We start from the raw sequence: 27764 nt of genomic DNA, 5'->3' as shown, positions 1-27764 counted from the left end.
TAAGAAAGAGAAAAGAAATGTGTTAATTTTGGTTTTGCCCCTTTGACTTTGATTTGTTTTACGGGGGGGGGGGGGGAACAAAGCAACGATAAAAGAAAGCTCTTCCACATAATAAAGACATTCGTCGCGGATTTGTGCTCAAACATGCGACAAATGATATAAAACGTTGTTCGTTGTACATGATTTTCTGCGTATTTCGTTGGTATACTGTACTCCCTTTGGCTATGTCATTTTAATGGCATTCCAAGATATAAGTGCATAATGTATCTATATAAATATACACAATAAGATTTGTATTATATTGGTACATTGCTGGAGAACACAGTAAGATTTGTTTGTGTTTATATATTGCAGATGTATCAGCATGATTACAACGTCATACTGTGTTGGGGAGGTCAATAAATTAATGTATACGGCAATTTTGAGTGTATACCTCGCTTTTTAACAGTATTGAGTACAGGCATAATCATACAGTAATCTACAAGAGTAACAGGGAGTTCTGCCACAATTTAAAAAAAAAAAAAAAATGTTCCGCCGGCCCTGTATGTAGGAAATTTTTGCGTTTCGGAATAAACGACCTTACTTCATACTACGGATTAACTAACGTGCGGAATAAGAAACATCACCCGTTTTGTGCCCTTCCCTTTGTGGCATTTTCAAAATCAGAAACAAGCTTTTAGCATGATTATACAACGTCAAAAATATAGTTTATGGAATGATATTGGACATGTGTACATATTGGACGGTGTTTGCATGCATCAAACATCAAACATGATCAAACATCACCACCGCTCCCTTGCTCCACATTATGCACGCTAATGTTAACTGCACCAATCCCAAGCGTATCCGGGCAGCGTGTTTTTTTTAGACGGCACAGATTGGGGAAACTAAAAATCTATCGGGGACCCTATCCCTAAACCTAACCCTAATCCTAATCCTAACCCTAACCATCAAACCCTAACCCTAACCCTAACCCTAACCCCAACCCTAACCCTAACCATAACCATAACCATAACCAAAAACCCTAACCCAACGTTTTTCCCATAGGTTTAACACGCGCCATGCCCCAATCTGTGCCGTCTTAAAAAAAAAAACGCGGCCCATTACCCCCGGAGGGCAATTACCCCCGGCCAAATACTGGTTAGTGGTAAGGTAAGAGTAAAGATTAGGGTTACAGTTAGGTTTAGGGTTAGGAGTTTGGGTTAGGGTTAGGGTTAGGTTCAGGATTAGGATTAGGACTAGGGCCAGGGGAAGGGTGCGGGGTAATTGCCCAGGGGGTAATTGCCCTAGACCCATCCCAAGAAATAATATGGCACTGAACTGTACCATTACGTTGCGCGGTGGCGTGATTATGCCGTCATGACCAGAACATTGTTCTGCGACGCATCTTGCGCGCATTGCTTTTTATGACATCACGCGCGACAAAATGAAACTTCTCCCTGGATACTATTCACGTATAGGAATTTTCCAATACATGAAGAGAGGAAACACGCCCTTCTTTAAAAACAATGAAACACAGGGGGATGGTAAAGCGCAAAGGATAAATGAGGGAAAAGCTGAACAGGAATAAAGCATGTGATTGGGAGAAAAAAAAAATGACATCAACTCATTGAAATAGAATGGGTTCATTACTCGACACAGAAGCTAACGAGAGTGAACAAGTAAACTCTGAGAGAAGCCCAGATAGACCAAGGCAGTATGCCATGGGAGAAACTTCGCGAAAGAAAGTGAGTAGGCCTAATTGTATTTCCTCTTGCCAACTTCGTCTTATTTGAGCATTTTGATTGCATGTCGTCAAGTCTGACCATACTGAATAGTATGAAGAATTTTTTGAAATTTCTAGAAATGTGCAAGATAGAAAAATATTATTTTCATTTGTCTGAAATGTTCGATAAGTAAAAAGTTTTGTCTTGTCTATTCAACAACTTTTTTTTTCTGAACTTCTGCCCTTCGTCCTCATCTTCTCTCCTACTTCCTCTCCATCATCATCATCTTCGTCTTCAATATCTTTTTTCTGTGTCTGCGTCTTTTTCCTCATTTCCTTCCCGTCTTCTGTATCTTTTTCTCTTTACTCTTTATCTTTTCTCCTTTTGATTTTCCTGTTTTGATTATCCATCCTTCCTTCCTTCCTTCCTTCATTCCTTCCTTCCTCCCTTCCTTCAAACCATTATTTCCTTTCTCCGCTATCTCCGTCACTTACAGACCGACCCGGCTGACCGCGAGGACGACGGCTTCGACGGACCGCTGCGACAACGAAGCTGTCGCGACGTGCCCTGTCTCATCATGTTCCTTGCATTCCTCGGCGGAATGGTGAGGGTGTCTTCAGACTTAAAGGCATAATTCACGAGGGGGTCTGCATTCTACAAGCTTGGCTTTTTAGCAGTCCCCTCCATTTCCGACCTTTTCTTTGTTATGATTCAGTCACATTTTGTCCATGTATTTTTTCAACTAGTATGTTTATTGATTCATGTAAACAAATGACGTTTATCTAAATTTCATTTGGAAATGTAAAAGTTACATTGTACTTCATTTGTTTATATGATATTGTCATATTATATGCTTTGGCCGGAAATGAAATTTACCATTCGCAGATAGAAAAAAACCCAGGATGAGTGCTTCAAAATAGTCCTAAAATGTGTAATAGGGATAGAAAAAAAAAAACACTATAAAAATCTGAATTTTAATAGTGTAAACGACGTAAAGTATTGTTAAATATGCAAAATGTGAACAATATTTAATGTAAATATAAAAATGTTTCCAGACTAAAATGTCTACAATATGGTTTATTGAGAAAAATTGTAATATCTCCGTATATTTTAGATTTTATCACGAAAATGTGATATGGTATGGTGTTTTGCGATACAACTCACCTATACACATAATAATGCACATAAGGAACACTTATAAAATCACTGCTCCTCAAGGTAAACTACCTCTAAATCACTGTTTTGAAACGGAATAGTGAAAACTTTGGTATTTTTTGTCTGTTTATGTGTTTGTTTATTTGACCATTCTTTGAGAACGAACACACACAGGCGACTCCCGTATTAACGAAGTCCTCGGGACCGGCATTTTTCTATCGTTACATCGAAATTTTGCTTTAGCTGAATGGTAAAGTGCATAAAGATAGATAGATGATGATTTTAGGAAATGGGCTTTTTCTTTGTTTTACGAGGATTTCGTTATCGTTATCGTTATTCCCGTGTTCGTTATAACTGGAGTGAACTGCATCTATCTCGGACAAAAACTATCCTAAAATGTGTACATTACAAGATGATCAAATCCGTTAAAATACAGTCGGAGTAGCGCATAACAAACAGTAGCCTAACAGAAATGCAAAACGATATTTACTTGGACTTTGTGTAACATTTTCTTTCCGCTTTCTTCGATAAGGGTTATGTTACTTACTTGGCCCTTCGTGATGGGAACCCTGCAAGACTGATCTACGGAGACGACAGCTTCGGCAACGTTTGCGGCCGGAAAAACAGCCCCATATCGAACGTTTCTCTCTCTGGCAGGGATATGACGGATAGACCGTGAGTTTTCATACTTTTCGCTTCCAGGCTAGCAAAGTATCACGGGAATGCCCCATCAGCCAATGCGCTTGCTTGTCTAAGTTGCTTATAATGGCGTGTATTTTGTAAACATGCCATTATACTACGTGATATATAATATATTGTAGGGTACTTCTGACCGACTGACATAAAATTAGTAGAAATAGTGGAGTAGAAAAAGAAGAAGAAAAAAACCGAGCAAGTGTTATTTTCGGAATATTGTAAATAAAAATGATTGTGGCCGTAAGTTCATTAGCATATAAATGTACTTATTATGGGGAATAGCAAGAGGATAAAAATAACTCTGTTTACCCAATAGGCGGACTGAAGTCCAACGAGTGATTTTAATTCCTCATTATCAAGTAATCGCAAATGGCTTCGCTTCATGCATGAAGTTCAATACTTTCCTTTAGAACGTCTTGGAGGTGTTTTGTTTTTTTCCACAGCCATGCCAATTTATCCTACGTCATCTTTGCCGTTAATATATTCGCAACATAGCCTATGACTGCCTAAGAATTTGTCGCCATGTGAACGTGAACTCTGAAGCAAGTCAACATGCAAAATATCTAATAACATTTATGTTGCCGACGCTTTGATTATGTTTTAGCTCGTGTTTCTCTCCAATACTCCAGGTACGTCTTCTTCTTCGACAAAGTCGCCTTCACTGGCGTGATAGAGTCGAAGCGTCTCTGCGTCGCCCAGTGCAACAACGAAACCGTGCCCAGCCGGTCGGGACTCTACGATCTGGCGGCGAGCAACATCACGGAGCTGTGCTCGTACGATGTGGCTGTCGACAGCTACCTCACTGCGTCTCAGCAGGGGGTCCGCGCTGAGTGTCCGCCGACACCGCTGTCGCCAAGGTAACCACCCACGCGCACTTTGACAATCAGTCGTTTGCCTTACACGTCGGGTGCCTGTGCTTCTCAACCTATTTTTTTTTTTCTAACCCGAGTCCCACTTCAGCTATACTTCAAACTTTTCGTTTGTTTGTTTGTTCGTTTGTTTGTTTGTTTTGTTTTTTGACGCCCAGTTACAATTTGTGTAGATCGAATACAAATCTTTTTCATTTTTACTTTGGGAAGACATCGCGGCCTTCCTGCGAGAGTCTTGCGCCCCACTGGTTAAGAAGCACTGTACTAAACCCATAACACGTAATTACCTTTGTCAGCACGGGCAAGTATAATGCATAAACAATGAAGGAAAATATCATAGTTAAAGCAGTGCTCGTATAAAGAGGGTCAGTGCTGGTCAGACCGAAACATATGCTCTTAAAGAACAAATTATGTCAGGCACAAGGCAAAAAAACTGATAATTGCAATGATGTAGCACGTGGGTGGACAATGCAGCATTGATTACCGTGCTTCATTGCGCATGGAATGCTGTTGCTGATACAGTCTAGCCATTGTAACATTTAACATCCCGGATGCAAATCTTGGAAGAAACCGCACATTCGTTGGATTTTAAGCATAATGTTTTATTTGTTTTGCCCCCGGCCTATTCGTCAACAATGTTTACTGGGGTCCGTTTTATACGTACTGCTTTTCTTGGGATTCCTGCCATTTATCTCTTATTCTTTTAATTTGTTTTATATATCTTTGTTTCTTTCGATCTTGTACGGCGACATGATGGCAAAATAGAAAATCGCATTGAAATAATTATGTCCTTGTTCTCTCTGTACACAGTAAGCCAGTCCTTTTTCGTTGCATTCCAACTGAAGTGATTGGCGTCGCATCTTCTCTTCTTAACAAAGACATCGTTCAGGTAAAGTGCAAAGTTTTCTTCCTCGTAACATTTGACAAAATCACTATGATTTGAATTCTTCTTGCCGAGCGAGTTATAAAAGAAGTTACCGTGAATGATATTCGTTGTAATAGACTATAATCATAAAACCTTCGAATCGGTGAAAACAATAGCAATATTTGATTAATGAATTTGTTGAGTGACCAATCTGGGCCCCGTTTCATAAAACTTGCTATTAATGACAAGTTGTCATAGTGTCATAGTTGTTATAAGCTACTGAAATCATTGCATCTGATTGGTTAAGAGTAAATTTGTCACCAAAATGTGGCAGTTGTCACTGATAACAAGTTTTATGAAACGGGACCCTGATCTGCTGATAGACGTCATTTAGTTGGAAGCCGCACATAGTCATTTTGATATCTTGACCACGCGGGCGTGTTGTCACTTTTGCAAAATTCTTAAAAGATGTGCACTGATAAATTTGAGAATGATACTTATGTTTTGGATCTAGATCAAACAATAAGAGTCTTTTGTCGAGGGCTAAGGTATAAAAAAAAACAACAACAAATGACAGAATGCTGTCGAATAGGAAGAAAGAAGAGGATATGGGTTGTTATTTAAACCCGACTCATTGGTTTACTGTCTCTTCCAACACTCCCTGTCTTATGTCAAACATAGAATGTACTTGGAGACCTGGAAAAATCATGGCGTGACATCGTCTACTTGTGCCTTATGGCGTTTGGTATGTATGAATGGTTTTTCCTATGTCATATTTTATAGTATCATCTTTACTTTTCATAATATGCTCTGTGAGACAACTGGCTCTCCTTTGAATTCGGCCCAATTATGTTTTCCTCTTCGTCTCCTTTTGACAATTTGACACCGTGTGTGCCGAGAGGGGGAAAATGAGCGGATAAGGGTTAAAATATTACAAACGTTATCATGTTTCACATTTTACCGATCTTTCCTCCAACGGTCATTCAAAAACAACCCAAATATTGATAGTAAAGCTCAATAATGGTACTCTACTACTCCTCCTGGATGAGGCGTGTTGATGAGATATATGTTACAGGTCTTAATAAAGATTGCGTGTCTACTGCAAAGCACGTGACGTATATAGACCTACTGCAGAGGGACATGTCGTTAGATAGACGGAAGATAAACACTGTCATTGATATAAATGGAATAATCTATATAGATTATTAAACACCAAAGTGGGTAGATGGTCTCACAACCACATAATTACTATAGTCTCTGTATAGGAAGAGAAAGGAAAGGGAGGGAAGGAGGAGATTGAAATACTGGGTATACGTTTATTCATATTCAGTGGCCTAACAAAACAACAGTAGTAGACACAAGAGCATCAAAACAACAGGAACAGAAGTGTCATTATTCAAATTCATGAAATTCTTCCGTCGAGGTGTCTTCATTGCAACTGATTGACAAATTGCCCTACATCGACGTAAATAAGTACTGAATTGATTAGTATTTTAGTAGTAGCCATGATAAAAAAAAAAAGAAAAAAAATCTGTAGGGCAATTTGTCAATCAGTTTCAAAGAAGTGTCATTGTTCCCTTTTTTCATTTTCTTGAAAGCGTTTTCAATCGTCGTCATCCTCCTCCTCCGGTTCTTCGCCGGCGCCATCATTTGGACGATGGTCGTGGGCTTCGTCATAGGTAGCCTGGGCGGCACGGGGTTCCTCTGGTACCAGTGGTACACGTTCAGAGCCAAGTTTCGAGCAACGCCACCCGAGGGTGAGTTTGTGCTAGTGACGACATTAATAGTGATGTCACTTAGTTTCGCTGGTAAGATTCGATGACAATCGTGCTGAATAGATGTAGGTTCATGTAGGCCTAGCTGTTGGAGACGCACGCGGAAAGATGGTGAACCAGTCGTGCGTAACATAGAATGTCGTGTTCTCACTTCCGTCAATACTCGACCATAAACTGCTATATCAAAAAAATGTCATGCCTGGAAGTCTATAAAATTAAAATCTGACCTGACCAGGCTTGTGATCAATCAGACAGTCAGAATCAAACATGCAGGGCACACGTTGTTTAATTCGTTTTAACGTTTAACAAATCTATGATTACCAGCTGAATATTTTTGTTTTAAAAGTTGAAAAAAAAATATCTCCTCGGGGTCAAGGGTTGTCGTGTCATTTCAGTTTATAACAATTACAATGATTGATGCTGTTTGATTATATCCGGTACATTCGAAATTCAAGGAAACGTATTGGTCTTGGTCGCAGTTTCGACGATTTAAGACAACTTTACGTCTAGCTTTCAGAGTTATACCACAAAGGAGCGGCTGTACAGTAAAGTAATGTGAAATACCCAACGCAGCTAAAGTCAATTTGTGTGACTAAAATAAGGAGAATGGAGAAAATGCTACGCAAATTCCTGCTATTTGGTGATGACTGCGCAGCCGACAAAAATACCTGGCCTACAATTCTAAATAATTTTAAGGTTCAATTTTGATAAATAGAACAAATCAAAGCAAATTCTTATCTAAAAAAAAAAGAAAGAAAAGTTTTTGAACGGAGTTAAACAACATAGTTTTCCAAGGCCATTTCAAGAGTTGTGAGGTGGTGAGGTCATCGTATCTTCCAATTTACGAGTCTTCGATGAAAACTTGTGAAATTTCAAATTACTATTTTTACGATATCATTTACTTGCGCTATATTTTGATGAACCTTTTCATCCCTTTGTTCACCTGATTCTCTTCTCCATTTATTAAAGTGAATTTGAACATAGTGTGAAACAGTACTTTAACAGGTATTACGCAAGTTATTATTTTTTGTTTTATTCAAGTCGTCTGTTTTGCCACTTAACCCACACAGAACGGCTTGCGCAGGACCAAGAGAATATGAAGACGATGCTCATATACGCCAGTGTTGCTTCGTCGGTGACGGTGAGCTTGATGGAAATATCGTAGCTTTTATTAGTACACATTCAGGTAAAATCGAAATGTAAAGTTGCTCATAATAATATATGATTTACTGTAGAACAATACTCGCAATTCTTATTTCAGATCCACTCCCCCGAATGATAGGCATGCTACTCTCTGTACATGTTAGATATCCAATTCACATGAAAGTCGGAAAACATCGGAATGGCTTTGCTGAACATGCTAGAAGAGTGCTTAAATCAATCTCAAGTATTTTGGTAGATACTCAAGAGCCAATGTATAGCATACAGTAGTCCATTAGACCGAATCTTTGTTTTATGATCACTTTCTACTGCGAACGTGTCAGTCGTCCGTTATTACCTAAAGTTTCTAGCAGACCCTGTATAGATTGTCCTACCCGGCACGACGTAGTAATTTCGTGATCTTATCCACTGTTAGTACCCTAACTGTACTTTGTGCAGCTGCAAAGTTTGTTGACTCCCTACGACCCTGTCTATCTCGTTTACCTTACCTGACCCCTCTCCAGGTTGTTTTGTTGCTCGTCTTGTTGGTAATATTCAAACGGATTGCCCTCGTGGTGGCGCTCTTCAAAGAAGCCGGGAAGGCGATTGGAGCAATTCCTTTCTTACTCCTGCAACCACTATGGGTAATTATGGGTTGTTGTTGTTGTTGTTGTTGTTGTTGTTGTTGTTGTTGTTGTTGTTGTTGTTGCTGTTGTTGTTGTTGTTGTTTCGCAAATGACTTTTTGAAGACCGGTATAACAATTCTTTGTGTAACAGACAGTAGAAATCGTTACAAATAATTAATTTGTTTGTCTGTCATTTATAATTATGTTTAGGCCTGCGTCATACAAAGATTTGGTAATATGGTGTCACATGTGCTAAACAGTTTGCTTATGTTGTTTGATATCCAAGCGACAACACGAGTCATCACTAAGAGTAAACAAACAAACAAACAAAAAACACATAAAATGAAGAAAGCATTGTCATTTCTCGGAGACATATACGATGAGACGATCCATTCCAACATCTTATGCATGCAGCTCTTTCGGGTGATAATATTTTCTTAACGCCCTGTTTTAATCCATCTTACTTCTTTTTTTTTTTTTTTTTTGGTATTACTTACATAGGGTATGATTAGTTGATTAGTCCCAGTTTCCAGCACTCTTTGTAGTTGTAAGCTTTTCACCCCCCCCCCCTTTATTTCCCCCTTTCCCTCAGAGGTACCCACATGTTATATGCACAGTCTTTTGAGTGGGTACCTCCACTTTTTTTTTTCGCAGAATATATAAACAGAGTGTATGTTTCTTTTTGTACTAACAATGTAAACATGAACATGTTGTTATCCTCTTCTGGCTATGTATATTATCAACGACTCGCATGTCAAATTTATCATATTTTTTCTTGTACATTCTGTTGAAAAAGTGAAAATAAAGTTTGAAAGTTTGAAAGTTTGAAAGCTACATCAAGGATAATGCGCTACGAAAGATACATATGATAATATGTATCTTTCGTAGCGCAAAGACTATACATTAAAAAAAAAAAACAACTACATGAATACATAAAATAATTATGAATATAGGATGCGTAACCGGATGGAGTTTTAACCATTCTTTTTTTCACTCATCAATTCGCAGTCAAAATATCTCAGCAATACCGATTCTCTTCTGTATTTGAAATCCAGTGTCACATGCCCTTATTATTTTTTATGTTGTAATCTAAGGCCTTGTTGATATTATTTTTTCTTTCCCTTTTCTTCTTTTGTGTCTGAAACAAGCTATCATGGTGCTTATACCTTGTTTCTTGCTCTTTGCATATTATGTGATGTATATCCTTGTCAAACTGTGTGTATCATGTTTGTATTTTGAACCTGTATGTGTGGACCCCTCTGAAAACCAGCCTTTGGCTGACGTGGGTGTTCCACCCCATGAGTGGAAAATAAAAATTGAATTGAAATGAATGCTTATAATGGCGGCCCTCTGCATAATCGTTTCTTAACTATAAATGCTATTCTTATCACTGCTGCATAGACATGCATATTGTATATTATATTTCTTTCATATCGTTGTTTATGCAAGTCAAAAGACTGTGTTAAATTTATTTTATATATTTCCTACATGTTCATGATTATGTACTTATATGTATCGTGGTTTATGCAAGTCAAACGACTCTGCGTTGAATTTACTTTGTATACTTCCTGCATCTTCATGATTATGTAACTTATGTATATTGATTTGCAGAAAATAAAGTATCTATCAAATATCAAAATCAAATCGCTCAACAACTTAATTGAATTCTTAGTTCATTCGACGATGTATGTCTGTCAGGTTGTTCTTTTTTTTTCATCATTTTCCTTCACAGACTAGTCTCATCCTTCTTGGCTTCTGTGGCGGCTGGGTGTTCATCTACCTTTACATAGCAACCGCCGGAAAGCCAGAAGTTACCGAGTACGGCTTTGTCGTTTACGTGACAGACAATTTCTCAAAGGTAACACAGGGGTTCTAGAAGAACTTACTGTTACTGTCGATAGTATTCACTGGTATCTTTAGCACTGTAGCAACACTTGGAATCATTTGTTTTATATTGTAGGGGCCCCACTTTTCTCTCTTTTCCTTTCTTTAAAACAACAACAACAACAACAACAACAACAACAACACCACAAAGATCAAAATTTAAGATTTGATTCATTTAGATTTTGTTGTTACTTGTAGCAGCTTCCCATTGTCCATACTCTTACACCATAATATTCTTGCTACTTTTTGTTTTCAGTCTGTCGTATCCTTAAAGTAGTAGTTTATCGTTCCGTCTCTATATTATGTGACCCTGCACCACAAAACCAACAAAAAGTTGCCAGACATGAATTTTTGGTTAAGGGCAGATTCTGAAAGAGCAGACTCTAAGGTTTAAAATGGTATATAACTCAATTCAAATGGATTCTTCTGACCTATACAAATAATGGAAAGAAAGCACACACTCTGGAAAGTGTGAACTGAGAAAAGAGGCTTTGAAGTACAGGGCCTATTCAAGTGCTTAATTACTAAGCCGTGCTACCTGTGCCATGAATGGGACAAAAACATGATGTTAACCACTGTGGCACCAACAATTAAAGGATTATTAGATTAAGCTGAAATTGAGCATGGTCTATTACCACATTCTGACCATGATAAATGTCAACTTTCAGAAGTTATTAGAGTTGAAAGTGAAGAGGGTGCAAAGGATTTTCAAGAAATGAAGGGGGCCTCTAAGAAAAACCTGATCACAATACTCTACCAAAAAAGGGGTTGTAAAAAAAAACTGCTGAAAACCCGCTTTCCCATTCAATTTATTATCCCAAACTTATAATGTAGAAAAAGAATACCTCTTTCAGAAAATATGGAAAACTCAAAATTGGCTTAGTTCACCCATTTAACCTTTCTTGAGTCCTCACGTAAAATCAAGGGGTGCGACTTTTTGTTTGCACGGTCACATATTACTGTATACCAGTATTTTTGAAATATTTTTGTTAGACTACATCTCTTATCTTTCAGTTGAAACCTACCGAGCTCTTTCTTTTTCCAACCTGTGTATCTCCTATTACTAAAATCATAGTTCCAGTTAAACTCGTTCCAGACTTGTCTTTCATACTTTTCCTTTACAACTGTTTTGCTCTTCTTACTGTCTGCCTGTGCATAAGATTTTTTTTTTTTTTTTTTTTTTTATCCCTCCCTTTATTCACAGTACATGGGATGGTACTACATCTTTGGATTTCTGTGGGTGACGCAATTCATCCTGGCCTGTCAGCAATGTACCATAGCGGGCGCTGTAGCGGACTGGTTTTTCACGCGAGACAAGCGAAGCCTCCGGATTCCTATACTGAAATCCATCGCAAGAATCATATGGTAATTAGATTTTGATTAGCGCCAATCACTGACTCATTTAATGAATAATTCATCGATGTTAATGAATATCCATCAAGCAGGGGCCTACAAACAGAGGCAAGCACATAATAATCTGGCAACCGTGTGTTATATTTACTTTTTTTGGCAGGTGAATATAGCCGTGATTAGAAATGAGTAAGGACGAAAAGAAATAATAAAGTATGTATATGACAGAAAGAGAAAAAAATGTGCAGATCTATAAATAACTCTTTCTGTGCCAATAAGTCAAAATGTGCACAAATTTCACACACTTGTCTATGGATCCCATATACATTGTATAGAGAAGAATGTATTGGATTTGTTTTGACGCTTTTCACTGCATAGGCATGGGGTGATGCTGATGGATTTTTTTTTTCTTCTCATTTAAAAGACATTATTGATATGAATTGGTCAAATGCGTTCAGAAGACAGTCTGTATTCCTGACCATACAATGTAGACCGTGAAACAGCCATGCGATAATAATTACGAAACATGACACAGTAGTAGTACCCACAGCCATTTCTTTTTTCTTTTTTTTTTGACAAGGGGTGTGATGTTGCCAAATACAGTAACACTGCGAAATGCATCGATTTACTGTTCTATAGAGAGCAATGATTTCAATCGTAATATTTCCCTCGATTTATTATCATTTTTTGTTTTTGCAAAAGACGAATTCAATACATAATATATGCTTGAAGTACATCGTCTTTAATTTAAAGGGTATACAAAGATTACATTTTCCATGGATCTAGAATTTTCAATATCCAACGTCTGCATTTTCCTTCTCATTTAAGTGATTATCATTATCACTATGGCTTTCACTCGTTGATTTTCTCTCCCATAGGAACTTTGTAAAAGGGTATGATATTACGTGTGTATAGCCCAGGGAATAAGCTTTCCATATTATAAATGTTACTCCTGTTTTTGTTTCGACAACGCCTCTACAGGTTTGAATGCCTTATGCTCCTTTAACTAGTCGTATAGGTATTTATGTTGGTGTTAAAGTTCAAGTTACTTATCCCATTTCCTTCTTTATTTCTTTCCCGTTGCATTTACATAGCCTGTGCGCTGAAAGATACACAAATTCAATATTCACTATAATCGACCCAATTCCGATCCCTTTCTTTCCTTCTTGGGCGCCGTAAGACCACCTGAAATTCTTACAATGCTCTCCATATGGTATCGAATTCCACTTAAAATTGTCGGTTTATCATACTGTTTTCTTTACGCGGCCGAGTTGTAAACGCACGTTCAGTGAACTCTCCCCTTATTCACCCCTCATCTACCCTTACGTAAGACCCAAACCACAATTTGCAATGCATATTCTTTTGAGTTCATTGCAAGCAAGTCATTATGCATAGTATGTATTGAGATGCCTCTTTCTCCTTCACTGATAGGTATTTCCGACCTAGATACACCGACCTGACTGAATTTTAAACGTGCTCAAAATTTCTATCCTTTCATGCTGTCAGGTCTAGTTAGCAACATTTTGATAGTGTTGATACGGCAATGAATACATCGTACTAAATTTTGTTTCGTTTTTTTGAATCTCAGAAAAATAGTATGTCCAAACCTATTTGGTATGTCCAGCTGATTAATCAGAAGCTATGAGCTACAGAACAAAGATCCTGGAATTAGGAAATATACAACTATGCCTAATTGTTTCTTTATACGACGAAAATATCAAATGAGGGCCTGAATATTTTTTGATGGTTTAACAATCTCCAGCAACATTAGCAAAGTATTTTATTCCCCATCTTAACCTATAGACTTGGTTATAAATACCTTAACATCACACAAAGGAAAAGGCAGAATGCCTACCCTCTCAATGTTCATTGTTTTTGTTCTTGAACTGTTCACACATACATACTTGATTTGTTTTGCTCTCCATTTGTAACAGTGACGTGTAAACCAAATGATGTTCGAGGTCACAGCACTGGCTGTTGACCCATGTGTATATGAAGAAAATCTCTATTGTTATATCTTTATTAATCCTGTATGTACCATTAATGCCGGAGCTCTTGTTATTGCAGTTCTGGTACATTTCGATACCAGCATCATCAAGTTGGCGCACTGTCACGGACTATACCATGATCGAATCAAAGTAATGTGTTGTCACCCCATAGTGACTATATATACATTCCCATTTTTTCCCCTCATTAAATATCCATGTTCTGCCTCCTGGCAGCTACAGCAGTCCGAGATGAGACTGTTTTATTTGTTTATGCTGAAATCACATGGTGACGCCAGTATCGGTCATAATATAATAAGTAAAGCATTCTCCCCTCTCTTAAGCCTAGCCCGTATACATTTTTATTATTATTATTATTATTATGCATCTTTTTATTTGTTTATGCATCGTTTTATTTGTTTATGCTGAAATCACATGGTGGTGCCAGTGTCGGTTATAATATAATAAGTAAAGCACTCTCCCCTCTCTTAAGCCTAGCCCGTATACATTTTTATTATTATATTAATTATGCATCTTCCAAAAGACGTCTAACTCAGAAAGTTTCATTTCTTCTGGTATAAACTTTCATGTGTTGGCGTGATATCTGACCCCTGACAAGGGCACTGCTCCTTTCTCTTCTATCCAGAGGTGGAAGAACTGTCTTTAATGTCACGTAATTTTGGGTCGAATTTTGGAAGGTAAATTGCCCGATTGATATGAATTTTGTCCTTTTGACATTTTGCTCACCTTTTGTAAACTAAAATTACGTCTGCATTTTTAGTCAGACACCTGATGTATTTGTGATATGCGTATACAACCTTGTACTTAGAAATGCGTATGAAGATTTTTTTTTTTCGTTGAAATTTATAGCATTGCGTTTTATCTTAAGTATACGGGTTGAAATATACGGGTTGAAGTGGAAAAAAAATGTATACTAGTATATATTTTGTATATTCATAATGATATCTGCTTTTGTATTCAAAGTAATGTTCAATATCCGAGTGTGTTCTTCCCTTTTGGTTGCCACCAATCATGTTTACCTGACACCTTATTCATGCTAGACGCAATCACACAATTATGGTTTGCACCTGAGACAGACGTTGGTCACGGTTGCTTAGAAAACTGCTAACAGAGAACGTCAAATATTTACAGTACGTTGGTGAACTGTGCACATATTCATGTCACATAAATTCCCATTTTTTTTTTTCACTTTTGTGCAAGTGCTACAGCTGTATGCTATAAAACAGTTAATTTCTAATATTTGAAGTTTTTTACTTTAAATATTTTGACTACACTAAATCTCCACCATTTACTGTCTGCATGATCAGACCTCGCTCTCCTATTAATGTATACATGTATTCTTGTTAATATATGGACTGAAAACGGTTTTTCACATAACTGAAGTTACTATCGTATGCCTACAAGAATACTTTATGAATGAATATGCGAACGCATGGAAACGTTTTAATTTTCGATGTTTTTTATATGAATGCTTGAATAATGGGTATATATTTGATAAAAGTGTGGTTTGACTTATTCCTAAACACAAGTGTTTTTCCTAAACACAAATTTTGGTCAACTTATTGCCGTTCTCACTTTCTTAATTTCCATTCCATTTCCTTATCTCCTCCTTGAAAAGTATTTCCTTCTGTAAAACCCCTTTAAGAAAGGGAGCTCACCATCGTCAGATGCTGAATAAGCATTTGCTTGGTAATAACATGAAGCTATTCTCTGGCCGACGTGCTTCACTCCTTTTGTTCTTGTGCATTCTATCGGGGGGAAGGCCTACTGAGACATTAGCCACGTTCTACATGTTGTATATTCATTGTTTCTTTTATCTTTTCATTTTTGACACTCTCTGCACCTCACTTCTCGTTAACAGCCAACCAGCCTTGTTCAACAGTTCGTATGCATACAAAGAACGCGTACCTTTCACAGTCACGCATGGTCGCTACCCACTATCCTCTACATTCGCTTTTATCCCGCAGTATCGCGTTAAGTTCCTGTCATGTCAGTTTCTCTGTTGTGCCAACGTTAGCCATGGTTGCCCTCTAGCAGCAATGGCTCCGATAACACCTAGTCAGAATTGCCCGTATTCAGAATGAATGACAGGATAGAAGATGTACCTTTTCACTCTATGTTAGATGATGATTTTTTTGATTTATTTAGACCTGTTACGCCGGAATTTGATTTTCTAGATAAAGAAGAAGCTTTTAATACACGCTCATATCCTTTTGATGAACTAGTTGCGGACAATCTTAATTCTGCAGCGGAAGAAATACAGTATGATTTTAACGATCTGACTCAAGCTCCATTGTGTAATTATGTCACCTTGAATCAATTCAATGACATTAGAAAGGGTTTTGTGAAAGATACATTTTCATTGGTACATTTAAATATAAGAAGTATGAATAAGCATTTTGAAGAACTGCAGTTATTGTTGGATAACCCAGATAAATTTTTATTTTCAGTGATAGGACTCACTGAAACGTGGTTGTCCTCATGTCCAAAACAATCTTTTACACTTGAAGGGTATAATATTTTTGCGAATAATAGATCTGATCGCTCTGGTGGTGGAGTCGCTTTATATGTTCTACGCTGCCTTGAATGCACTGTCCTTGATGAGCTTAGCACAATGAATGACATTGTTGAGTCCCTTTTCATTGAGATTACTGTTCCCGGTAATAAAAACATTGTAATAGGTATTATTTACAGACCTCCAAATTCCAACAACAGAGACTTTTTATCATATCTCACCGAGGTGCTTACAAACCCTTTATTTATAAACTCAAACTCTTTTATATTCGGTGATTTCAATATTGACTTGTTAAAGCATACAACGGACAACATCTCGGGAGAATTTCTTGAGACATTCCTGTCCTTTTCTTTCTTACCTCTTATTTCGAAACCGACACGCGTTTCACGTCAGTCAGCCACTTTAATTGACAATATTTTTAGTAATGTTTTGACCCTTTCAAAGTCGTCGATAATTTTATCAGATATTACTGATCATTTTCCAATAATGACGCACCTTAAATTTAGCCATATTAGTAATACTTCACCCCAGCGATATTTGAGGCGTAAAGTAACCCAAGAAAATTTGTCTTCTTTTTGCGCTTCCCTGGATAATGTTAATTGGGATTGTGTGTTTGATACTGACGACATTAATTTGGCTTTGAATAATTTTTTGGAAATTTTTGATAATCATATGGATATTCACATTCCTAAAAGAAAGGATAAAAGGGGGAATTATAAAACAACTCCAAAGCTTCCATGGATTTCCAAGTCTATTTTACGTTCCATAAATAGGAAAAATAAACTGTTTTATGTATTTAAAATGAAAAAAACTGAACAAGCACGAATTAAATATACTTTGTATAAGAATACTCTCACTAAGATAATACGTATTGAAAAGAAAAAATATTATTCTAAACAATTAGAGAGATATAGGTGTGATATGAAAAGTACATGGAATGTATTGAAACAAGCAATGAATATTTCAAATGAAAAGTTAAGTATTTCGAAAATAAGATTTAATGATGAAATTATTGATAATCCTGTTGATATAGCAAATGTTTTTAACACATATTTCACAACAATCGGAGAAAACCTTGCTCAAGAAATTCCCGATACTAATAAACATTTCTCTCATTTTTTAAATCGATATAATACGAATTCAATATTTTTTACCCCTACCACGAGGTACGAGATTACTGATATTGTATCTGGTTTGAAAAACAAAAAAAGCTCCGGTTATGATGACATAAGCAATATGATTTTGAAAAGTGTTATAACTTCTGTTGCGGATCCTTTGGCACATATTTTTAATTTGTCAATGTTAACGGGTGTGTTTCCGGAGCAAATGAAAATAGCTAAAGTTATTCCCATATATAAGAATGGAGATAGTTTGGGTATAAGCAATTACAGGCCTATTTCTTTACTATCTTGTTTGTCCAAGATTTTAGAGAAAATTATATATAAAAGAACGATGAATTTTTTAAAGATGTGTGATGTTTTTACAAATTCGCAGTTTGGATTCCGAGAAAAGCACAGCACCTGTCATGCTTTGCTTAATTTTGTTGACAAAGTAGCACATGCTTTAGACAATCGGTCACATTTGATTGGTATCTTCCTGGACTTCTCCAAGGCCTTCGACACTATAAACCATGATATCTTACTATACAAGTTGTCTCATTATGGTATACGTGGGAAGGCCTTGGAGTGGTTCAGGAGTTATCTAACTGATCGCAAACAATATGTATTTTTGAACAATCATAATTCTGATATGAGAGAACTGAAGTGTGGCGTGCCACAAGGTAGTTTATTGGGCCCACTATTGTTTATTGTTTACATTAATGATTTTTGTGCTTCGTCAGATGTGTTATCGTTCATACTTTTTGCCGACGATTCAAATGTTTTTTACTCACATGAAGACCCAAATATTCTTGTGCAGACAGTTAATTCCGAATTAGAAAATTTATGTGAGTGGATAAAAGCAAATAAGTTGTCTTTGAATATCCAAAAAACAAAATATATGCTTTTTAGTAACACTTTAGATAATTTAGATATGGACATTTGTTTTGGTGACGCTGTCTTAGAAAGTGTTCCCCATATAAAGTTTCTCGGTGTTACAGTTGATAACAAACTTTCTTGGAAATTTCATATTGATAATGTTTGCAAGAAAATTTCACGTAACATAGGTGTTATTAATAGATTAAAACTGTCTATTCCTCAGCATTCGCTGTTAACATTGTATTCATCTTTAATATTGCCTTATTTAAATTATGGAATTTTGGTATGGGGAAACACGCATCAATTATTATTGGATAGGATTCTACTGTTACAAAAGAAGGCTCTTCGCATTATTTGTAATACTGTCCCATACTCTCATACAGATCCTTTGTTTTTTGATAACAAGATTCTGAAAATTAAGGATTTGTTTTTATTACAATTAGGGCAGTTTATGTATACTTATAATAATAATTGCCTCCCGTTTGTATTTAACTCCATGTTTATGCGCAACCGGACATACCATAGATACCCAACTAGACAATCAAATGAATTTCATTTACCTCTGTTAAGAACCTTGTTAGCTCAACAGACTTTTATTTATGTAGGTCCAAGATTCTGGAACTCCCTTCCTATGGATATAATAAGTGCACCTTCATTGAATTCTTTTAAAACGAGATTGAAAATGCTTCTTTTGAAGTCTTATAATGTAACTGAATGCTTTTAATTTTGTAATATATTTTGTGAGCACGATATCATCTTCTCTTCTTTGACTGAAAGGCTGCGTTTTCTTGAGGTATCACTTATTTTTACTACCTGGTAGTATTCTATACGTGCTCTCGTTCATTCGTCCTCACAGTTGAATCTCTTCCGCTGGAAAGCTGCTCAACAATTTGTCACTTTCGAAAACACCTGGCTAATTGTCTCTGTGGGCTTTCGCCCTTGGTGTATGCATCAACAAATTTTTGGTTTCTCTCTCTCTTCTCTCTCTCTTCCTCTTTTCCCTGTTTGTTGTTTCTTTTTTTTTCTCACACTTTTGCTTTCTTTTTTTCTCTATTCCCCGCTTCCCCAGTTTCCCGCACTCTTTGTAGTTGTAAGTTTTCACCCCATTTTCCCCCTTTCCCTCAGAGGTATCCACATGTTACAAGCTTAGTCTTTTGAGTGGGTACCTCCACTTTTTTTCTCCTCAGTGTGTATATATAGAGTGTATGTATCTTTATTTTACTGATCATGTAGACAAGAATACGTTGTTAATCCTGTCTGGTTATATATATTTACAACGAGTCGCATGTAAAGTTCATGATATTGTTTCTTATACATTCTGTTGTAGAAAGAAAGTGAAAATAAAGTTTGAATTGAATTGAATTGAATATGGATAGGAGATTAATCTGGCACGTGGTATGGGCCAGATCAGGGGGGGGGGGTGTTTCATCAACGCTTGTCAGCGCCGACAGTTGTCGGCGCTGACCAATTTCAGCAAAATCCTTGGTTTTGATTGGCTGAGATGCTCTGGTCACTGACTGTTACTATGGTGATTCAAGTTGTCAGCGCCGACAAACGTTGATGAAACACCCCCCTGATGCCATAAAAAGAAGAGGAAATGAAAAGAGGGTAAAGCATTAGTTTCATGCCAGCAGCAATGTGTATCTCATGGTCACACTTTCGTCATCAAAAAAAAAAAAAAAAATCTAACTATGTTCTTTGTGTTGTGTTCATTGCTCTTCTTCTTCTTCCTCCTCCTCCTCCTCCTCCTCTTCTTCTTCTGCTTCTTCTGCTTCTGCTTCTTCTCCTTCTCTTTTGCAGTTACCACCTTGGATCCCTAGCCTTTGGTTCTCTTCTCATTGCCATCGTCATGTTTGCCAGGCTAATTCTCGGCTTCATTCAGTCAAAGTGAGTGCATTACCATGGCAACGGAATCATCATTTGCACCCGTCTAATAGTTGGCGGATTACTTTGAAGTCGCTGCACCCTGAACTTTTGTCGCTAATTACCAAAGCGATAATAATGATTAACCAGCATCGCTATAGTGGTAAAAGCTAGCAAAGTTGCAGAAAGAGTGTCCTAAAGGTTTTCTCTCTTTTTTTTCAAAGAGGACCAAGCGATACAACGCAGCAGGAAAATGAAATGCAGAATAAAAAGAAATGAATAAGAAGTTTAAAAAGATGAGAAACAGTATATGCTTTCCTGATTTCCATCGAACTATAGCTTATGAGAAACCAAAAATCCGAAATATCCGAAATCTTACAACAAATTAAAACTTTATGCGATTGATATATGTACGCAATTATTCTTCATGACTTAATCTTTAAGGTGAAAGGGTGCAAAAAGAGATAGCACTGTTCCTTTCAAAGTTACTGTTCATGTCATCCCTCCTCGTCCCCCTCCCTCACTCTCTCTTTCTTTCTCTTCTTGATAGTATTATGTAATATACATTATGTATTTAAAATAAAGAGATGTATGTGTAAACACGCATAATGATGTATGTATAATACCATTATGTATAGACTTATATGAAGACAAATCACATTCTCTATCTCTGCATTCATCATTCACAATAATTGTCTTTATCTAACCATGTGGATCTGTATACGTGTGACTGATTACAACCAGACTGAATGGTTCGCAGTCAGCGGTTGCCCGGTTCATACTCAAGTGCTTGCAGTGTTTCCTCTGGCTCTTTGAGAAAGTTCTCCGGTATCTCAACAGAAACGCCTACATCGAAATAGGTCAGTCCCCACGCCATTTTTTTTATTGTCTGTTATTACCTACTAGCACCAGCACAGTACGGTATTCTACCAAAGTAGCATTAAAAGGGTTTAAGTGACTTACAGACAAAATAGAAAAAAAAAAAAAAAAAAGAGGAAGAAGAAGGGGAAGTTTGGGCATGCAGAAAGAGTGACTTTTCCGCAGGCTTGTTCTCTCCCTCTGAAAGATATCTATCCAGCGTTTTCATTATACTCAAAATGTTCCTGTCTTCTTTACCTTCCTTTTATTGATTGTGTACCTATAAATTACGAGGGGGGGTTGTACGTTTAAATGTTGAAATTATGCACTTGTTTTCTGTTTAAAAAATCATACTCATAATCTCTTTTTGTAAGAGATTGAAAATTAATGAATGAATGAATCTATCAAGCTCTGTCTCTCTCTTCCCGGCCTTCCCTCTCCCTCTCTCTCTCTCTCTCTCTCTCTCTCTCTCTCTATTCATCAATCCCCCCCACCTTCTTGCCCTCTTTCCATCTCTCTATTTATATATTCATCAATCTTTCTCCAAACATCTCTTTTTCTCTCTGTCTACCTACCTATCTATCTATTTATCTATCCATCTATCTATCTATTCATCTATCTATCTATCTATCTTTCTATCTATCTATCTCCTTACATGTATCTTTCTCCCTATCTATCTGTCTATCCATCCATCTATCTATTTATTCATCGCTATCTATCTGTCTATCTATCTATCTATCTATCTCCCCACATGTATCTTTCTCCCTATCTATCTATCTATCTATTTATTCATCGCTATCTATCTATCTGTCTATCTATCTGTCTTTCTTTCTATCTATCTATCTATCTATCTATCTATCTATCTATCTATCTCCCCACATGTATCTTTCTCCCTATCTATCTATCTATCCATCCATCTATCTATTCATTCATCGCTATCTATCTATCTGTCTATCTATCTGTCTTTCTTTCTATCTATCTATCGATCTATCTATCTATCTATCTATCTATCTAACTTTATTCCTATCTTTCTTTTTCAGCGATCTACGGCTATGGCTTCTGTAAGGCGGCGCAGAAGGCCTTCTCGTTGCTCGTCTCCAACGCCTTGCGCGTCGCCGCCATCAACTCCGTGGGCAACTTCCTACTCCTCCTCGGCAAGGCCACCGTCACCGCCTGCGTCGTCGTGATCGGAATTCAGCTCCTTCAGGTTCGATCACGGGGTTCAAGCAAATCCCTCCCATTTATCTTTGATAGCGTCACCTTATGCTCAAGAACTAGGTCGCGGCGTTGTAAATAATCAACCGTTCTTCAGGAATTTGTACATGTGTAATAATCAGCTTATCTGTAGAAGGCACATTGCCACCGTCAGGGTACTTGCCAGTGATAACGCTTCATTGGTTGCGGTGGATGCATTGATAGATATATTGGAACGTACAGCTATATCAACGTGCTGTGATGTATGCGAGTAAAAAGATTTTAGATATCTGTGTAATGAAAACTCAACGAAGTAGTTACTAGTGATTAATCAGAGATAATTCATGGTGTTCGTAGAGAAATATGAAACTATGTTACAGAAAGGTACATTTGCAAACAATGATACAGCCGCACACAACACAGCACGTTAGAAAAGGAAAGTCGTTTAAGTGAGAAAAAAAAAACCCGTTGGCATGCATGTACTAAAATTACTTTTTTTTTTCTGATATGCACTCTAAAAAAATCCGGGTCAGAACTGACCCGGCACTGGGTCCGTTGGGGTCACACACCGTTCCGGGTCAGAAATGACAAGGAATGGGGTCAGATATGACCCCATCCACAGTCATGAATTGGGTCAGGGTGACCCCATTCCGGGTCTTCATGACCAAATTCCAAGTCATTTTTTTACCCGGAACGGTGTGTGACCCCAACGGACCCAGTTCCGGGTCAGTTCTGACCCCGATTTTTTTTAGAGTGTGGATAATTTGTGTTGATAGTACATCTGTATGGGTACTGGGTCATACGTTTCTCTCGTCACGAAGATCTTGCTCTTGTATAATCTGCTTTTCTTAGTTTTTCCTCAACCATATTAAAATCAATATAATTTGCACCATCACCATTCCCAAACAAAACAACTTTTTCACTTTCAGTTTCCGTCAAAAGAAATGTTTGTTTTGGTAACTACACTATTGAGCTTAAATGGGGTCACGCGGTAAAGTAGTGTAAAATGAAATCAGAATGTCTCTGAACCGTCTTATCGGCAAGGTTTCATCACCTTGAGTAGAATTATTACCCAACAAGAAACATATTAATTTCTTTGTATCCCTTTTGCAGGACAGAACGGATCTCAACTATTACGCAGTACCCATTGCTTTGGCAGCGCTCTTCGCTTTCTTTATAAGTCACGTGTTCTTGCTCGTGTATGAGGTGAGAATTTTTTTTTTTCCAATGAAAGATCATTCATTGAAGTTTATAACTATTGCCGAAATGAAACATAGACCACGGTGCAAACAATACAAAATGGCGGCGTGAATTATGTCCACCACCTCCCCCCCCCCCCTTTTCTCTTTCCCTCTCTGTTACACGTGTGATACCAAACTACAGTGGAAACTCAGTATTAAACAACGAGATGCTTGGGACCAAGACAATTTTTTCTTTATATCAGATATTTTGTTATATTAGTAGTCATTACACAATACAAAACAAAGGAAATACATTCATTGGAACTGGAGAAGTTAGTTTATTATATCAGAGATATTGTGTTATATCAGATCTCGTTAATCGAGTTTCCACTGTACTCATACAATTCGACGCTGGTATTACAGGAGTGGCCATGGAGGATGGGGGGGGGGGGGGGGTGGCTGACGAAAAAGGGATACTACCCTTAACGCTTATGGTTGTGTTCTCTGAGTCATGGTACTTGAGAGCGAGTAAATGTACGTACATCCTGTTGTCCTTAATCATATACAATTACGTGTACCAATTTCACAGGTTTACAAATTTTGGGCTGATACGATTCAAAGCAGGTATCATTTATTCATTCACATGACCTGATCACAAAGACAAAGATGAAAGTTCGCACATGATAACGAACAATGTCTATAGAAAGACACGAAACAAAGACGAAAACATGAGGAGGATTGACAGTGACATAGAAATACGCTACTGTACCGTATGTCCCAGAAAAAAAAATACAACGGAACCCTCCGCAATGATAACTTTAAAAATAGCGGATCAATCCAAATACAATTTCAGGGTATGACACTATAACTCATTGCCCACATCTTACAGAAAATCCCATTCGATCTGCTTCAGTGGTCAAAGAGAAATGAGGAATTTTATAGAGCATGTCAGGAATCTCTTGCCTCCAAGTTCTGTCTATTGTGTTCACGCATAAGAGCATCCAAGTGCTAAACTTGGAAGAATCAGACTCGTGACATGCTTTACAACAATCCACATTCCTCTGTGACAGCTTAACCAAATTGAATGGGGTTTTCTACACAATAGAGCTAAGATATTATATTTTAAGACCCTGAAGTAGCATTTAGACAGTTTGATCATACTTGTTGTTATCAATGCGAAAATACTGTAAAAGTGGAAGTTTTCGCGCGAGTAATTTTTCGCGCTCGGCCGAGTAATATGAATTTCGTTTGTTTCATCGACCACTTTTAGAGGAAATGAATTAGTATTGCGACATTACTCCCCTTTTTAAGTTTTAAGTATGACCGTAGGCTACAAATCCGAAGTCTCAGAACAACTATGTTCCTTTATCTAGTGCTGTGTGTGTGTTTTTTTTTTGTCTCTGTATGTGTGCGTACTGTTTTAAATTGGCTATTGATTAAATAAATACAATCTTTGTGTATATTCAAAAATTTCGTTTGTGTGTGTCTGTATGTCTTTTATCAAACAGATGGCAATTGACACACTGTTCCTGTGTTTCTGCGAAGACTATGAGCGCAACGACGGCATCAACAAGCCTTATTACATGAGTAGAGACCTGATGGTAAGTCACGCGTCTCTTGTTTTTCCTTGTGTCTGTTATCATCGATCATTAGGTGTTCATTACAAGAAAATAAACAGAAAGGTGAGAGAGGGTTTTGGAATAATAGCATCCTCCCTAATTGGTATTGGATCGAAGACGCGTATAGTGTTATTCCAAACATTCAACTAGAATATTTGTTCATGCAGTTCCTCATATAACACATTTGGCAGTGAATCCTGATGAATATTGATGATAATCGAGCTCACAAATTTTCATTTCGGACAAGGCTTATACGTATATAACACCACACCACGTCATAAAGACACGTATTGATTATTATCGCGAGTTGAGATGTGTGAATGATAAACTTCTTGTAAACTAACACACGGCTGTTGAAGCTGGGGCCCTGCTTCTGATTAGATTTACTTTACTACGCGTTTGTATCGAACAGAAAGAAACAGGCACCAGAGAAACAACCAATCAGCTCTTTAGATTCCACAACGTCACCGTCTATTTTTGCCTTGGTGGTAATCCCTTTGTGAGAGTGAGTGTGTGGTGTGTTGGAAGGGGTATAAACAGATTGCCATGCTTGCCAAAACAAACAAACAAACAAACAAACAAACATCTTTTTTTCAGTAAAACCGGCGAAAACTTTGCAAGTAATTTCATCGGCACATTGGAAAGTATGTCCTCATAGGATTAACCTGAATAAAAAAAAAAAACAAAAAAAAAAAAACACGATTTTCCTTTTATATGCTGTCAATATTCGTTCTAGAGCAAGACGTGCTATGAGAGTGCTGTTTACACGCTGTCACGTGCGTGACACCGGAAACTGCTATATCCGTCCCGCTCGCGCCCTCGGGTGCCGATTTTGTTTATCTACGCACTCGCCAGTGACAAAAGTGTTGACAATCATTAAGGCAATGTTGCACTACACACTACCGTTTAGGGTTGTTTTGTTGCTGTTGTTTTTTCTTTATGCAATGGGTTTTATCGTAATGAGAATAATAATATTTCAAAAAGCAAAACGTGATATTGTCCAATAGTCGCACTAGCATTATACGCAATTACCTCTCCTTTTAACACTCTCTTTTATGATTAAAGTTGATATTCAACATGTTCAAGCTTTCATCTTTTATGACGCGCACTGTTTTACCTACAACTTATCATGATCAAAGATCAGCATCATCATGATAGCTTTGATGGCCAAAGGCGTTTTGGAATTATCTTGAACATTCCCATAGCCACCACTCTTATGGTAATGTTTGCGCTGGTTTTATCATTATCAAGTTCGTCATGGTAAGCTTCATGGGAGGAACACCACTTTGTGTAATGTGCTACTGCTATACTACTACTTGACGAACGCATCGGAGATCGAGTACACAATGCTTTGCCAAATATTTCTGTGTGTTATTATGTCATCAATGCACTGCAAAAAGTCCGGTGTTAAATAGTGAACACCGAGCTGGTGTTAAATTTTCGGTGCTCATTTATGGTGTTAAATTAACACCCCCGGGTGTCATTTCCAAATTTTAAACTGTTTTTTGAAGAGTTTCTTAGTAACTGCACTTCTTGTTGATTTTTAATTTAAACAAGACGATCAAGAATTTTACGTTGAAATACTAGATTTTTGAAAAAATGTGAAAATAATTTTACACCAAAGTAAGACCAGCTGGTGTGGTCCCTTATTGAAGCTGGACGGGTGTTAAACCATTGATATTAACACCAACAAGTATCAAATCAACACCATGTGGTGTCATTTTTTAATTAACACCAGTACAGTGTCAAAATAACACCTGGTACAGTGTCAAAGTATCACCACGAAGTGTCAGGTGAACACTTTTCAACACCATCACAGTGCATTTTTAACACCTGTGGGTGTGGTCCTTTATTGAAGTTTGATCGGTGTTAGATTTAACACCCGTGGTGTTAAATCTAACACCCATGTTTTTACAGTGTGTAGTTATCACTATTCGATAGTTCAAAAGATTTTGAGTAATTTGTATCTCTCATGGGGAAAAAGTCTTCTATCGCTTTGATGTACAATTGCCATTAAATTGTGTCGGTATTATGATTGTTCCTAGTTCATTGATTTGGTTTGGTTTGGTTCCTTTAATACCGAGTTTCATTCCAACTGCTTAATCATTCAATGAGTCACAACCGCTTCATTCTCCCCCTTTTTGCATTGTTCTTTGTCGCCAGACGTTCGTGGATAATGCCAGGAAAGCGAAGAGATCACTCGAGGAGCGAAAAAAATAACCAAAACAACCAAAGCAAAGCTATTAAGTGTCAGACGTGTTGACGATCACAGTACTTCTACAGCCTTTTCTTCCAACACATAACAGCATAATATACGCCAACTACTCGTCAGATTTTAATTTGTTCGCCCCACCTCCAACTTGCGTTTTCTTCCCCTCTTTATAACCCAGGAGAACAGTTTTGGCAATACTTACGGGATCCCTGGATACGACGGGAGAGCTCTGAAATGTCATTGTTTCGTTATCTCTCTCTCTCTCTCTCTCTCT

General features: G+C 37.5%; 1 protein-coding gene across 1 annotated transcript; it reads left to right on the top strand.

Moving 5' to 3' along the window:
- The first annotated feature begins 1517 nt into the window (after positions 1-1517).
- LOC140234077 (choline transporter-like protein 1) lies at positions 1518-27764 on the top strand. The gene is made up of 17 exons (XM_072314158.1): positions 1518-1727; positions 2203-2310; positions 3394-3536; positions 4187-4414; positions 5237-5315; positions 5973-6036; positions 6890-7048; positions 8137-8207; positions 8731-8850; positions 10565-10690; positions 11921-12081; positions 20364-20450; positions 21171-21286; positions 22325-22491; positions 23592-23684; positions 25168-25260; positions 27442-27764. Exons 1-17 carry the CDS (start codon positions 1620-1622, stop codon positions 27496-27498), a joined length of 1980 nt encoding a protein of 659 aa, XP_072170259.1. The 5' UTR covers positions 1518-1619; the 3' UTR covers positions 27499-27764.

This window comes from Diadema setosum, chromosome 10 (assembly GCF_964275005.1).
Source record: "Diadema setosum chromosome 10, eeDiaSeto1, whole genome shotgun sequence".
Classification (NCBI taxonomy): domain Eukaryota; kingdom Metazoa; phylum Echinodermata; class Echinoidea; order Diadematoida; family Diadematidae; genus Diadema; species Diadema setosum.
The sequence above is the reverse complement of the archived record's forward strand: the minus strand, read 5'-3'. Positions and strand labels throughout refer to the sequence as shown.

Excerpts from the sequence above, each read along its gene's own strand:
- LOC140234077 (XM_072314158.1), top strand. The coding sequence starts at position 1,620 with ATGGGTTCATTACTCGACACAGAAGCTAACGAGAGTGAACAAGTAAAC. Across the intron at positions 5,316-5,972 it reads TTAACAAAGACATCGTTCAG|AATGTACTTGGAGACCTGGA; the intron begins GTAAAGTGCAAA and ends TGTCAAACATAG. Across the intron at positions 20,451-21,170 it reads CTCGGCTTCATTCAGTCAAA|ACTGAATGGTTCGCAGTCAG; the intron begins GTGAGTGCATTA and ends GATTACAACCAG.